General features: G+C 43.6%; 2 protein-coding genes across 2 annotated transcripts; both read right to left on the reverse strand.

Moving 5' to 3' along the window:
- Positions 1 to 2,940: 2,940 nt before the first annotated feature.
- LOC308249277 (interferon omega-2-like) lies at positions 2,941 to 5,521 on the reverse strand. Its single transcript, XM_080670381.1, has one exon. The coding sequence runs from the start codon at positions 5,504 to 5,506 to the stop codon at positions 4,919 to 4,921; it is 588 nt and encodes a 195-aa protein (XP_080526507.1). The 5' UTR covers positions 5,507 to 5,521; the 3' UTR covers positions 2,941 to 4,918.
- A 4,176-nt stretch (positions 5,522 to 9,697) lies between these two features.
- Positions 9,698 to 10,921, reverse strand: LOC308249275 (interferon omega-1-like). The gene has a single exon (XM_080670379.1). It carries the CDS (start codon positions 10,321 to 10,323, stop codon positions 9,799 to 9,801), a length of 525 nt encoding a protein of 174 aa, XP_080526505.1. The 5' UTR covers positions 10,324 to 10,921; the 3' UTR covers positions 9,698 to 9,798.
- Between the last annotated feature and the right edge of the window lie 3,341 nt (positions 10,922 to 14,262).

Genomic DNA, 14,262 nt, shown 5'->3' on the forward strand with positions numbered 1-14,262 from the left:
TGTTAAGATTACAGTGGCTTTACAGTTTTACTTGATATCCGGTATTGTGATTCCTCCCAGTTTGTTCTTCTTTCCCAATATTGCTGTGGCTATTTGAGGTGTTCTTTTGTTCCATTTAATGTTTGGAGTATTTCTTCTAGATCTGTGAAATATGCTGTTGGTATTTTAATAGGGATTGCATTAAATCTGTAGATTACTCTGAGTAGTATGGACATTTTAATGATGTTAGTTCTATGAATCCATGAACACTGTATGTTCTTCCACTTATTTATACCTTCCTCTAGCTCTTTTGTTCAATGTCCTGTGATTTTCTGAGTACAAGTCTTTTACCTCCCTGGTTAAATTTATTCCTAGGTATCTTAATTTTTGGGGGCACTATGGTAAATTGGATTGTTTGTTTAGTTTTTCTTGCTGAGAATTCATTATTGGTATATAACGCCCTAGAGTAAAGAAAACCTGTTCAATAAAAGGTTCTGGGATCAATGGAAAGCCACATGTAAAAGAATGGACTGGATTACAGTTTGTCCCCATGAATAAAACTTTACTCAAAAGGGATCCAATAAATAAACAGAAGGTCTCAAACAATAACATCAATAGAAGAAAGCATAGGTACTAAGTGTATGGGCCTTGGCTGTAGAGAACATTTTAAGAACTTGACTCCAAAGGCAAGTGAAGGAACGGCAAAAATACATGAATGGGACTATATCACACTAACCAGCTTCTGCACAGCAAAAGAAACTGACAACAAAACAAAGAGGCAACCAACAAATAGGAGATAATATTTGCAAACAATAGCTCCGACAAAGGTTTAATACCCAAACTATATAAAGAACTCCTAAAACTCAACACTAAACAAACAACCCAATTAGAACATGGACACAGAACCTGAATAGACACCTCTCCCAAGAAGAGATACAAACATCCAACAGATATATGAAAAGATGTTCAATGTCACTAGCAATTAGGGAAATGCAAATCACAACTACAATGAGACACCACCTCACACCTGTTAGACAAGTAATAACAAGTGTTGGAGAGGCTGTGGAAAAGGGGGAACCCTCATTCACTGCTGGTGGGAATATAGACTTCTGCAGCCACTATGAAAAACAATGGCGTGAATTCCCCTAAAATGAAGAATAGAGCTACCTACCATATGACCCAGCAATACCTCTCTTGCTTATATACCAGAGAAATCAAAATCTTGTTCATTGCAGCATTGTTTTTTAAAATATATATTTTATTGATTTTTTACAGAGAGGAAGGGAAAGGGACAGAGAGTCAGAAACATCGATGAGAGAGAAACATCTATTAGGTGCCTCCTGCACACTTCTGCTGGGGATGTGCCCACAACCAAGGTACATGCCCTTGATCAGAATCGAACCCAGGACCCTTCTGTCCGCAGGCTGATGCTCTATCCACTGAGTCAAACCAGTCAGGGCTCATTGCAGCATTATGCACTGTGGCCAACACATGGAGAGAACCAAGGTGTCCGTCAATAGAGAACTGGTTAAAGAAGACGTGGTACGTAGACACAATGGAATAGTAATAGGAAAAGATGAAATTCTGCCATTTGGGACAACGTGGATGGGTCCTGAGAATATTATGCTACGTGAAATAAGTGAGGCGGAAAAAGCTGAGCACCACGAGATCTCGTATGTGGGATGTTACACTAAACTCGTGCACACAAACAGTAGTGTGGGGGTTGTCAGAGGGAAGAGTGTGGGAGGGGGGGAGTGAAGGGGGCCTAATATATAGTGACAGAAGAGGATTTGACTTTGGGAGGTGTGCATACAGTGCAATATACAGATCTTGTAACAAATCTGCACCTGAAACCAATATGATCCTATGAAGCAATGTCACCCCAATACATTTTTTAAACAAAAGAAAGAGAAAAATGAATAAATAAACAAACCCTTAAATCACTCTTGCAGTGTTGCAGAGAATGTTCACATGTGCCTTTATGTCAGGTAGAAATGGTATAACCAAATTCAACAGAGTATCTGGGGTTATAGAGATACAGGTTTAGAAATCCACTGGGCGCTACAGTATTTTATCTTAGATCCTTGCGATGATTAATTTTAAGTTTCAATTGGATTGGACCATGAGGTGCCCAGATACTTGGTCAAACTTTCTGAATGTGTCTGTGAGGGTGTTTTGGTCTGAGATTGACAATTAAGTAGATGGACTGGGAAAAGCTATTGTTCTCCCTAATATGAGTCCACCTCATCTAACCAGTTGGAAGCCTTGAATAGAACATGATGGCTGACCTTGGAGTAGAAAACGATAATTTAGCTAAATTCTATGTAACAAAACTTATAGCAAAGGGGAGGATGAAGGGCACAGTAGGGGTAAGGAGAGAGCACAAGCTGTCTGCCCTGGCTGGGGGATAAAGGAGAGGAACTTTTGTCCCGTGGCCAACCTTCAGCTCTGCAAAACCAGCCACATGCTTATTGTTTCATTTTTTCCCAGATGTAATCCGTTGGGAACAAGGAATGGGAATCACACCAATCAACTCACAAAAGACTCACTTTAACTAAGAACACTGAATTACTAATACTATCTAGCAAAATCATGGATGATACTCATTCTCAATGTGCATTTCATATGATTAGTGAATCCATCAGAAACTTGGGTCATCTGCTAGTAAATATAATTACTACTCAAGATGACATAGAAGTGACTGATGTCTCTTAGTGGTTCGTGTTGACCCACCCATGGAAAGGTGGAGGGCTTGATTCCAGCTCAAGGGCATGTACCTAGGTTGCAAGTTCAGTCCCCGGGCTAGTCAGCTTGCAAGCAGAACCCAACCAATATATGTCACTCTCACATTGATACTGTTCTCTCTCCCTTCATCTCTGAAAATCAATTTAAATAATCAATATGAGAATGACATTATTGAGCACCTGCGATGGTGTAGGCACTATTCTAAGCATATTAACTCATGGTTCATTCCTCTGAACACTTCTTTCAATACATGCCTTTATAAAACAGGAGTTTCTCAAGCACCTTCATGTGTCAGTCTTGTTTGTCTAACTTAGTACACATGAGTTAACAAAAGAGGAAGATGTTGTTCCTTTCATTATCCCCTTTTTATGGAGAAGAAGACAAAGCCACAGGGACATTAGCTTTCCCAAGTTCATAGCAATACTTGAAAATCTAGGAGTTCTGACTCCATAGTCTAAGCTCTTAACATTCTAGGAATTTCCCTCTTCACTGGAACTAAGAGACTACTGAGAATCAGAGCATCCTTTCTCCAGGACAGTGGTTGTGATGGTTAATTTTTTTAAAAAATTTATTTTATTGCTTTTTTACAGGGAGGAAGGGAGAGGGATAGAGAGTTAGAAAAATCGATGAGAGAGAAACATCGATCACCTGCCTCCTGCACACCTCCTACTGGAGATGTGCCCACAACGAAGGTACATGGCCTTGACTGGAATCGAACCTGGGACCCCTCAGTCCGCAGGCCAATGCTCTATCCACTGAGCCAAAACAGTTAGGGCGTGATGGTTAATTTTATGTGTCAACTTGGCTGGGTCAACCACCGGTCATCCTGAATTTTGCCTTAAAATGTACGTGGAGGTAGAGAAGCATAAATGCAGCTGCTCAGGTGGTCACAGTTTAGACCAGCAGAACTCAAATGGCCAAACAACCTATCTGTAACTTAAAAGTAACACAGTTGACTTCCATTAAATCTGTAAGCAAGTAGCAAGGATGCTACCATTCAACAGGTGATAGGCAATGAAAGAAAGGAAAAAGTTGAGAATTGGCAAGTTTTTCTCCTTCTAAACTGGTCCATGAAGTAGAAGAGTAGAGGAGCGAAAGATAAAGAATAAAAATGTATTAAAATATTACGCACAATTTATTTACAAGTGAACTGAAGCATTGGCAAGGTCAGCTGAGGGACAGGTTCAAGAAATCCTCCCGAATTGGTCTCTCTCCCTGCTCCCTGAGATATTCACACAGCACACACGCAGCTATCTGAATTTGGCTGATTCCTTTCTCTGTCATCATTGTAACAATGGCATTTGCTCAGGGCCCAGAAACATCCATCAGCACACTCCTAGAAACAGAACTGTCTACAACCGTTTTGAAGAACATAGAGCTGCCACTCAACAGTTGCTGTCTCCCTTTGGCTTTTCTTCTGATTAGAAACCTTGAAGCGGAAACCACAACAGAACTAGAGGCAGCGAGGTCGGGGCGGGAAGGGAGTGAATACATCCAGTAAAGCAGGGCTGGGAGACTGTGGTAGGAGGAGGACCAGATGCCAATATCAGCCAACAAATACCCGATATCGTTTCTGCTTCACTCTAAAGACTCCTCCCAGATATTCCTACCCTCTCCTCTTGCTGACGGAATAGAAATCGGTTACAATTCTGACATAACCACTGAACATCTTCCGTTTTCCAGGGCTCTTCTCAATTCCATGCGTTTCCAGCTTTCGATAGTCCCACCTGAGAAGTGGGAGAACTGTTCTAAAGGACTTAATAAAAGTGTACTATTTTGAGATAGATTCAACAAATAAGGATTTAGCTTTTCAGAAGTAAAAAACTCAAGATGTTTTCTGTGATAAGAATTGAATAAACAAAGCAAAATGCAAATTTAATAACTTAAAAAAGTTATATGTTTTGTAAATTTTAACACAAGATAAGAGCAAATATTGGTTATATAAATACATAAATATGGTAAGATGAAAGAATAAATAATAAATAAATAACAATAACCATTATGGCAGTAACCTATGAGGGACTGTTGACCCAGGAGCTGAGTTTTGTAACATTTTCTCACTTAATGCTCTGACAACAGATTTGCCGAGTAAAATTCAATAAATTATGTGACTGAAGCAGATGTAAGAGCCTTTGCACATGACCCAGGACATATGGGCAAAGGTGATGCGGCACATTCATCCATGAGAATCCATTCAGGGCGATCCCACGACTCCATCGTTATTTCTTAGCCTTTCATGCAAGGCTGTTATTGAGGAGAAGGATCTCATGATTTCCACTCTAACAACTTCCCAGGCGCAGTCACTGTATTTCTTCTCCTTCAGGTAGAGACGGATGCCCTGGAAGTACCTCTTCAAGGCCAGGGTAGGGCCCTGCATGGCCAGGGCAGATCCCTCCTCTCCCATCTCCCGCGCCCAGCAGGTGTCCAGGTCTCCCAGCTGCCGATGGAGTCCTGTGCGCAGTTGGTCCACGAGGGTCGCGTTCCAGGTGACAGAGGAGTTCTCTGTGGGCAAGAGGTCGAAGATCTGCTGGAGCATCTCGTGGAGGACAGAGATGGCCTGGGCCTTCTGGACCTGGCTGCCATCCACCGTTGCCCGGGGGAATCTGAAGTGCTTTCTGTCCTTCAGACAGAAGAGAGGGGAGATTGTGCTCATTTGGCTGAGAAGCTCTAAGTTCTTCCTGCTGAGCAGGACGTGGTCCTGAGGCAGGCCACAGCCCAGAGCTCCACCGGGGCCAGAGCTGAACAGCACCAGGGCCGTGAGTAGAGAGAGCAGGAGGGCCATGGGCAAACAAGGGTGCTGCTGGCCTGGCTGAGCTGGGCGTCTGGTGAACAGCCTTGAGCCAAAAGTTCTCCAATGACCTTCTTTCTGGGCAGGGCCCTTAAATAGGGAACACCACAATTTTCATTTTCTAAGCATGTCTTTCCACATTCACTTCCTTTTTTGTTTTCTTTTAGGTGGTCTAAGAAGATGTCATCAATCTGCAATATTAATTTTCTATTTTAAATTCCCAACAAACTATTTTTTAATATATTTTATTGATTTTTTTTAATATATTTTATTGATATTTCACAGAGAGGAAGGGAGAGGGATAGAGAGCCAGAAACATCGATGAGAGAGAAACATCGATCAGCCGCCTCCTGCACGCCTCCCACTGGAGATGTGCCCGCAACCAAGGTACATGCCCTTGACCGGAATCGATCCTGGGACCCTTCAGTCCGCAGGCCAACGCTCTATCCACTGAGCCAAACCAGTTTCGGCTTTATTGATTTTTTTACAGAGAGGAAGGATGAGCGACAGAGAGTTAGAAACATCAGTGAGAGAGAAACATCAATCAGCACACCTTTCAGTCCACAGGCCGACGCTCTATCCACAGAGCCAAACCGGTTAGGGCCCCCAACAAACTTTAGATGTGTCGGTCTGGGCACCGTGCTGCCCTCCTTACTTTGCACAGGGCGTCAGGCTCCCTCACCAAGTGGGATAGTGTATTTAGTCAGGTCCTCGCTGGACCACGTGTAGTACATAAGCTCTTTAGAACCAAGGGCTGAGTTTTGTTTACTGTTGTGTTCACTGCAGAGGCTGAGGTTTTAGTGACTGCGTTTCGGGGATGTTTCTCTTCTGGAACCCATTCCTGCAGGGCCACGAGGTTATGCTTCTCGGGTCCACTAGGTCAGGACTTCTGTAGACATTGCCATTTCCTTCCAGCGTCTGTAACTGGTTGTTAGGGCTCCTCAGGCTGTGCCAGTACCCCCAGCAAGAATCTAGGTTCTTTGCTGGTGGGTGTAGGTGTGCAGATTCTCATAACAAGACAGTAATATTTTCCCAGCACCACCCCATTCACGAGGCCGAGATCAGCTCTAGTAACCCTTTGCCTCTGGAGTGACAGTGTCCTCAACTATAACTCTCCTGGACTCCCCCCTGAGGGCAGGCTCACCCCATCCTGAGGTCCTTAGAATCCTCCCCAGGCGGAGGGGCTTCTGTCGTTGTTGACAAAAGAATCTGTCAGGATCCTCCTGCTTCCCCCGGGAGGGTGTGTGTGAAGGACCCTTCTTTTGGTGGTGACCTGCTCCTCTCCTGAGCCAGGACCCAGGTGTCATTGGTGTCCACAGCCCTAAACGCTGACAGCAAACGTTTGTTTTCTCTAAGTGGGTGGAGGCATTAGTTATTCATTTGCAATAACTGATCTTCAGTAGGCCAATGATTTGTTTTGGCAAGTGCAGCTTTATTATTGAATTCTCTTTTTAAATTATTGAACACACTAAGCTCAGAATTTCTGAGCTGGGCACGGGAGATTCAATGACGTCTCTCAGTGGACTTGTAGAACATAAACTGGTGAACGTCAGCTGCTCATTCAGTCTGCGTGTTTCTATTGGGCTCTCTGTTCATCCCTCTGTCTCATGCTCAGGATGCAGGGCAGTGAGGCTCAGGCTGCTAAGTCAGGGAGAAACAGCCTTCCATCCCTAATTATTCATGGTGCTTCATTTTAAATGTAAACAACCACATAGTCATTTCACTGGTTTCCTGGGCATAGTCTGTGTTGCTCCTCTGACATGATTTTCTACTTCATCCTGAGGTTCATATAAAGGGAAGTAAAGAAAGTCAAAGGGACTTCACCATTTTTTTCTATAATTATCATGACTTCAGACTTTTTCTTTCTCATTTCAACTTTCCCAGAAAGCAAAATTGACAGTTGTTTTTGGCAAAAATGGAACAAATAAATTCTGCATGTCATAAAGGTGAAAGGACGGAGGGGCTTCTGCTGACAAGAGGACAAAGTGTAAGCTGGCAGAATTGACTAGCCACATGGGGTCCCTGGTGCTGTGGCAGAGGGAGGATGGAAGCCAGCCCTGAGCTACACCAACGCAGGGATGGGCTGCCTCTGCCAGAGGCTCAAAGAGCAGGACCTCCTGGGTCAGTGACCAGCCACATCATTTTTCTGTCATTTAATGCACATGGGATCAGCTCTGAGGACAGAACAGAAGACTCACAGCAACCAGCTCCCAGAAGACTGGCGACCACCACCCTCACTGCTGGAGCAGGACCCTCCCTGCTGCATAGTGGATATTGACCCTGATGTACGTGCTTGATCTGGTTAATAAATCCACTCAGCTGCTGGAAGATTACCTTGAGTAATGTGGATTTGAGGGAAATGGAATTGGATGATCCTAAAAGAGTGTGCTCTTAATCTAAATAATAATTATATTGATATTTTACAGTAAATGATAAAATTTTATTGCATGCTAACTATGGTCCAATCATTGTTCTAAGATCTTTGAAATGGTGAATTCAACCTTCTCAGTAATCTATTTGTATTAAACTTATTTATACCACTATTATGCCGTATTGATCTGAGCGATGATTTATTTGGAAGGCACCACAAATGCAAGGTCAAACCCGTAAGGAATTTAAGATACGGGGTGGTCTGGAAGGGCCCGTTAAAAGACAAGGATAGAATTGGACATGACATTTATGAACCAAGGAGAGGCCACCCCATGAGAACACTGAGCAGGGAGGGTGGGGTGACAACTGATTCCAAGTTCCACTTCAAATGCCAGTGGACTGCTGTCTATTGCTCTGTATGACATCACCAGTGTGGTCCGAGTCCACAGAACTGACTTTAAGTTCTAAGGAAAAGTAGTCAACATTCCTTTTAAATGGTTTTGAAGAGTAGAATTTTTTGACAATTGAAACAAGTTTGTCTCTGGCTCTGGAGTAACCGTGGTCCCTCCAATTCCCAGCAGGCTGCTGTGGGGTCAGTGTCCCCTGTGCTGGGGACACTGCTGTTGGCCACGTCTCTGTGGGAGAGCTCTGCTCTCAGCATCCACTTCCATCTTCTCACCCTCGGAACCAGGATGATCTGCAGAAACAGGTGACTCAGTGCAGGCCCTTCCCATTGTTCCCCTCCTGAGGGCCTGCCTGTTCCAGTCCAGGCTTTACCTGTCTCTGTTCTGCCCAGTTCTCACGCTGCTGCTGACTTCCATCTCCTTCCTGTTCCTAGGTGTGCTCTGTCTCCTGTTCCATGATCACCAGGTCAGAGTCTACTTCTCACCTCTTTGCACTTAGTGCATCACCTGAGATAGGTTCAGCCCCACTGCTGGGAGCATAAGTGACATTGCCCTGTACAGTCGTGGAAACATCCCAGGTGACCTACCCTCATTTCTCTCTGTACAACTGGGTAGAATAGACTGAACTTCCCACAGAAATTTGGCAACACATGTTCAGTATGGCAAAGTTTCCAAATAGAAGGTGCCCATGAGTTACAATCATTGTTTACACAAGAGCCAAACTTAAGAGTCTTCTGATCAGAAATGCTTGCATTGTGCTCTTATACAAACACAAAATAAAGTTCTATAATGATCAAAGTCTGGATATTTTTCTGTTGATCAGGTACAAGAGCCAGTGTGACCTTAACTGACAAATGTATTTAACCAAACATTATTCTGAAGATCCTTTCCATTTAAAAAAAAAAAAAAGTGTAATTTGTCATTTAGAAACAGCGTATAGCCCCTACCTCCTCCACCACCGCCCTCCCAAAAAATTAAACAGTAAAAATATCCTATATAATAAAAGTGTAGTGTACAAATTGTCCCCTGGACCGAGAATTCATCTGAGAGTTTGACCAGGGGGCGGAGCTGACTGGGGTAATGGAGGTGGACCTCCCAACTCCCCCCTCACCCACTTTACCACTGCGGCACCAGGAGGCAGGGGAAGGGAAGGAGGCCCCAAGTTCGATAGGCATCCGGAGGAAGGGAGGAGGTACTCGGCCGGCTGTCGGCATCAATCCACTAGGGACCCTACCGGTGCATGAATTTCGTGCACTGGGCCTCTAATTATGTCATAAAATTGTTTATTTAAGATAGCAGATCATGTACCTCTTTCTAAACATAAATTTGTAAATTCATGATGTACAATGCATTTTTATAATAACCCTTTGATTGTGGTTTCAGGTATTTCTCAGCTGGTGCAGGAATGTGAGTGGAGATTGTTTAGAGGCTTCGCAAACACTGCAATTGAAGAGAGAGAGCCAGTCACCATACAAATTTATTCTGAATTTGTTGACTTTGCTTTGAGGATTGTTACATTGTTCCAAGGCGTCTCATCATTTCCACTAAAACGACCTCCCAGCCACAGGAGCTGTATTTCTTCTCTTTCAGGTACTTATAGATTCTTCGGAAGTACTCGCGGATGAGAATTCCCAAACTGGGACAAGCCAAATTATTTCCTTCCTTCTTCGCCTGGTCCTCCAGGTCCACCAGGCACTGATGAAGGCTGGAGATTAGTTGAGAGAGGAGGCTGTGGTCCCATTCAGCAAAGCTGCGCCTTGTTGCGAAGACGTACAAGATCTGCGTGATCATCACATGGTGGAAACAGGCGCGTTGTGTCTTCTTCATTTGGAGGATTGTCTCCAAATTCCAAGGAAATTTGAAGTCGTTTCTGTCAGCCAGGCATAAGTAAGGGGGGGTCCTTTGCAGTTGTGACAAAAGAATTAAGACTTTCTTGTTGTCTCTTATATCGAGCCAACGTATGTCCTCCTCAAGAGAACCAGCAGGGATGGAGCACAGCATCACCCCTGCCACCAGCCACAGACACATCTGGGCCATTGCGAATTGCAGTGATTCCGGGGACTACCGCCAGGGGGAGTCGCGGGCAAAATTAGCAGCAACTTTCCTTCTAGGGATCCCTGGAAAGCGCGATTCTCCAGGTGGCCGCTAGAGGGCGCGCAGGAGGCCTTTTGTGACGTTGCCTTTGTGAAAAGCTGAGCGGTGAACATTCGTTTTCAATCAGTCTGGTCTGAGAGCAGAGAAGCCGGCCCGGCCCCGCGGAGCCGCTTTGTGCCGCTTTAATAGTGAAGGCAAAACCTCCCTTCGGAGGCCGCCGCTGCTGAGGACGGAGCTCTGCCGGCGCCTCGCCGCGGCCATAGTCCTGAGGAAGCCGGCACAGAACCTGGCCTTCGCTGCGCTTCCCCGGGAGCGTGGGGCTTTCCTTTTGCGCGGAAACCCCGGCGAGGCCATTTTTACCGAGAATCCGTTTGCTGCGGGATCAGAGGCTGGAATCAGAGCGTGCTGGGTGGTTTGTACAGAATCGGGGCACTTTCTGCGCGAGATGCGCCCAGATTCAGAGCCGGGGAAGGCGGGAAGGACGGGCCACTGCTCCGCGCTGGGGACATTTCGTGTGATGTTTCCACGTTACAACCTTAGAGAGCCATGGAGTAAAGTTAAAAAAAATACGGAAAAGTGCGAACTTTAAAACGGCTCTTCGTGAAGCTACTATAAATATTAAAATACTTTAATATTAAATATAAATATGAAGCCTAATATTTTTAAAAAATTCTATATTAAAGCATTACTTATTTAAACTTTTGAAATAGTTTATTAGTTTAGTATTAAATAAATCCTGAAATATTTTAAATGTATTTTAAACGTAAAAACTATTCAAGCATTCTCTTACACTTTAAAAAATATTTAAATATTGATTTAAAATCAACTTAAAATTTAAAAATGTTAACATGAAAATATCATTCTATTAGAATTTTTAAAATACTTATATACTGACTATTAAGTAAATATTAACTGAAAATTTTAAAAGTTTTAATTTTTAACATTCATACTATAAAATCTGCATGTATGAAATTTCCACTTTATTTCAACTGTATTTTATTTGTACCAAAACTAGGATTTAATGTAATTTTACTGCCTTGGCTGGAGTGGAAGCTAACACTTTAGTATTTTCACGATGACTTGTTTCAGCCTGGCCTGCCTGGCTCAGCGCTGGTTTGATTCCTGGTCTGGGCACAGGTCCTGGTTGCAGCTAGATCCCTGGGTGGGGCTTGCAGGAGGCAGCCAATCAATGATTCTCTCTCATCATTGATGTTTCCATCTCTCTCTCCCTCCACCTTCCTCTCTGAAATCAATACAAACGTTTTATTGAAGATGGTATTTTTTATCAAAGGGATTACTTGTTTTCAGTTGAGAGTATTGCCATGTTGGACAGTTTCTTGTAACCATGTGACAATGGTGAGTCATTTTTAGTTAACTTTAAAAATGTATTTGGGCCTCCCTGGCTGGTTTGGCCCAGTGGCTAGAGCGTCAGCCTGCAGACTGAAGGGGCCCGGGTTCAGTTCCGGTCAAGGGCACATGCTGGGCTTGCCAGCTCCATAGATCCCCAGTATGTGGCATGCAGGAGGCCGCCTATCAGTGATTCTCCCTCATCAGTGATGTTTCTCTCTCTCCCTCTCCCCTCCTCTCTTAAATCAACGAAAATATATTTTAAAATAATGTATTTGGGCCAACAAGCTGTGGGAAACCAAATACCAGCATACTCTTCCTCTAGCCTCATCATACTTCTTGCTGTTTCCTTTCTCTCATTAATACTCTATGCCTTTTAGATGGGGCAATCATTCCCCTTCTCTTTGATGCTGCATCGGTGTTTCTTACTTCTGAGCAGAGGTATCATGTCTTCTTTGAAAGAAAGGAGTTGAAAGTCATTGTACACGTCAGTTTCCTCTCTGTCATTTCGGATTTCAACGTGAAATATTCAGGCCTGGTCTCAACTAGTGTATTGTAGGTGCTAAATGAATGATGCCATATGTCTTAGTTGAGGCTGCTATAGAATTCAGAGAAAGGGGAAAACATCTGCATTATGGACAGGAAGCTCCATGGAATGTCTTGGGGGCATGGCTGAGACCTAAAGGAGCTATGGACTTATGGGAGAAAGTGTGTGTGTGTGTGTGTGTGTGTGTGTGTGTGTGTGTAATATATAGTGCTTTCCACATTAATGGCTAATTTCACCACAGCGTTAAAGTGGTAAAAAATGTATCATAAAGGTTAAAATTAAGTCTTAAAATTTGTATTAATTTGAAATAATTAATTTTTGACGCAACCAGACTTTATTGTGATTTCCTGGCTTTAAGGGCAGCAAACTCATCAGTAATATTTTCAAAATTACTACTTCCCTGCTTATCTCATTTTCAATGGAAAGAATAGCTGTATTTGGCAATATCTTTTTTTTAAGTTTAATGACGTGTATACCTCCTGTATACTGTATATGGTAGATACTGAAGGGTAGAAGAGTTTGCTACCCCAAAGCATGCTTTTTGGGATATTAACTATTTTAAGCAGGTTATTATTATTTTGTGTTAATATATTTTATTGATTTTTTTTTTTTTTTTTTTACAGAGAGGAAGGGAGAGGGATAGTTAGAAACATTGATGAGAGAGAAACATCAATCAGCTGCCTCTTGCACAACCTCTACTGGGGATGTGCCCGCAACCAAGGTACATGCCCTTGACTGCAATTGAACCCAGGACCCTTCAGTCCTCCAGCTGATGCTCTATCTACTGAGCCAAACCGATTAGGGCTTGGCAGTATCTCATGACCTAGTGACTGTCATCACTTCACCTTACAACATCTTTTTCCCGTCAATTGTTTTAAGCCAAGATTTTGTAGTAAGCATTCCGCTACGTATACAGTCATGGTTTTTCATTGGAGAGTGTTACTGACTTTTTCAAAATGTCATCTCGTATGGGTGAGTAGCATAAAAGTTTGTAATCTATTTGTGTGAAGTGCCTTCCGGGTGAGCTCTCCAAACTGGGAACAGGGAAGCCTGGGTGTGTCAAGTGGCAGGAGGAGCAGAGAGTCTGTAGGAGGCTGAGTGAAAGCTTCCTTGGGAATAGACCCTTTCAAGACTACTGCCCAGGAATTAAAATTCAAGGTCAAAGGATGCATGACAATAATAGTGAGAGCCACATATGCACAGAGCTATTCCATTTTAAATGTTTTCACACACATTGTCCCAGGTGATCATGACAGCTCCCGGAGGTTTGTGAGTCAGGTTCTCTCTCAAGGAGTCTGAAACTTAGAGAATTTAACTTGTCCAAAGATATTACCTCATCATTTTGCCACCAAAATAATCATTCTTCCACCATATCTCACACTGTCACCTACGGGTAGGGCCCATGGCTCCTTCCTCGTTTGCTCCAGGTGGAGGAGCAGAGCGAGGATCCGGAGGGAGGGGCCAGGTTCTGATTCCTTTGCTTTCCTGCTGTGAGTCTGTCCTCTTGGCACCACTGAGAAGGGCCTGCTCTAGGAAGTGGCATGTCTGTCAGCAGCTGTGTCCCTGGGACTTTATGGAAAAGTGAAATGCGATCAACGCTGGGTGAGCCCCGGGTTGAAGAGCAGAACCTGACTTGTTGGAGCTCCGTGTCCTTCCTGCCTCTGCATGGCTGCAGAGAGACCCACAGAGTCCAAAAGCTGCTGTTTGCTGTTCTCGTTCTAAAGAAGCAACAAACCTGACTAATAATCATGTGACTTTCTCCACTGATTTCATGCACACCTCTTGTATTTCCATTTTATTCAGTTTTAAAGTCGATCAAAACATTTTCAATTGAAGTTTGTTTGTTAAAGTCAAATACCAAGGGTTTATGCACGTGGTCCTCTACTGATATTTCAGACAGCGGTCCCTTCCTGAAAAGGGCACAGACTCTGAGATTCTCACTGACACGGATGCTCCATCCCAGCGGATTCTGCTCCCTGAGGGCAAAT

The sequence above is a fragment of the Plecotus auritus genome (genome assembly GCF_963455305.1).
Source record: "Plecotus auritus genome assembly, chromosome: 5".
In the NCBI taxonomy this organism is placed as follows: Eukaryota; Metazoa; Chordata; class Mammalia; order Chiroptera; family Vespertilionidae; genus Plecotus; species Plecotus auritus.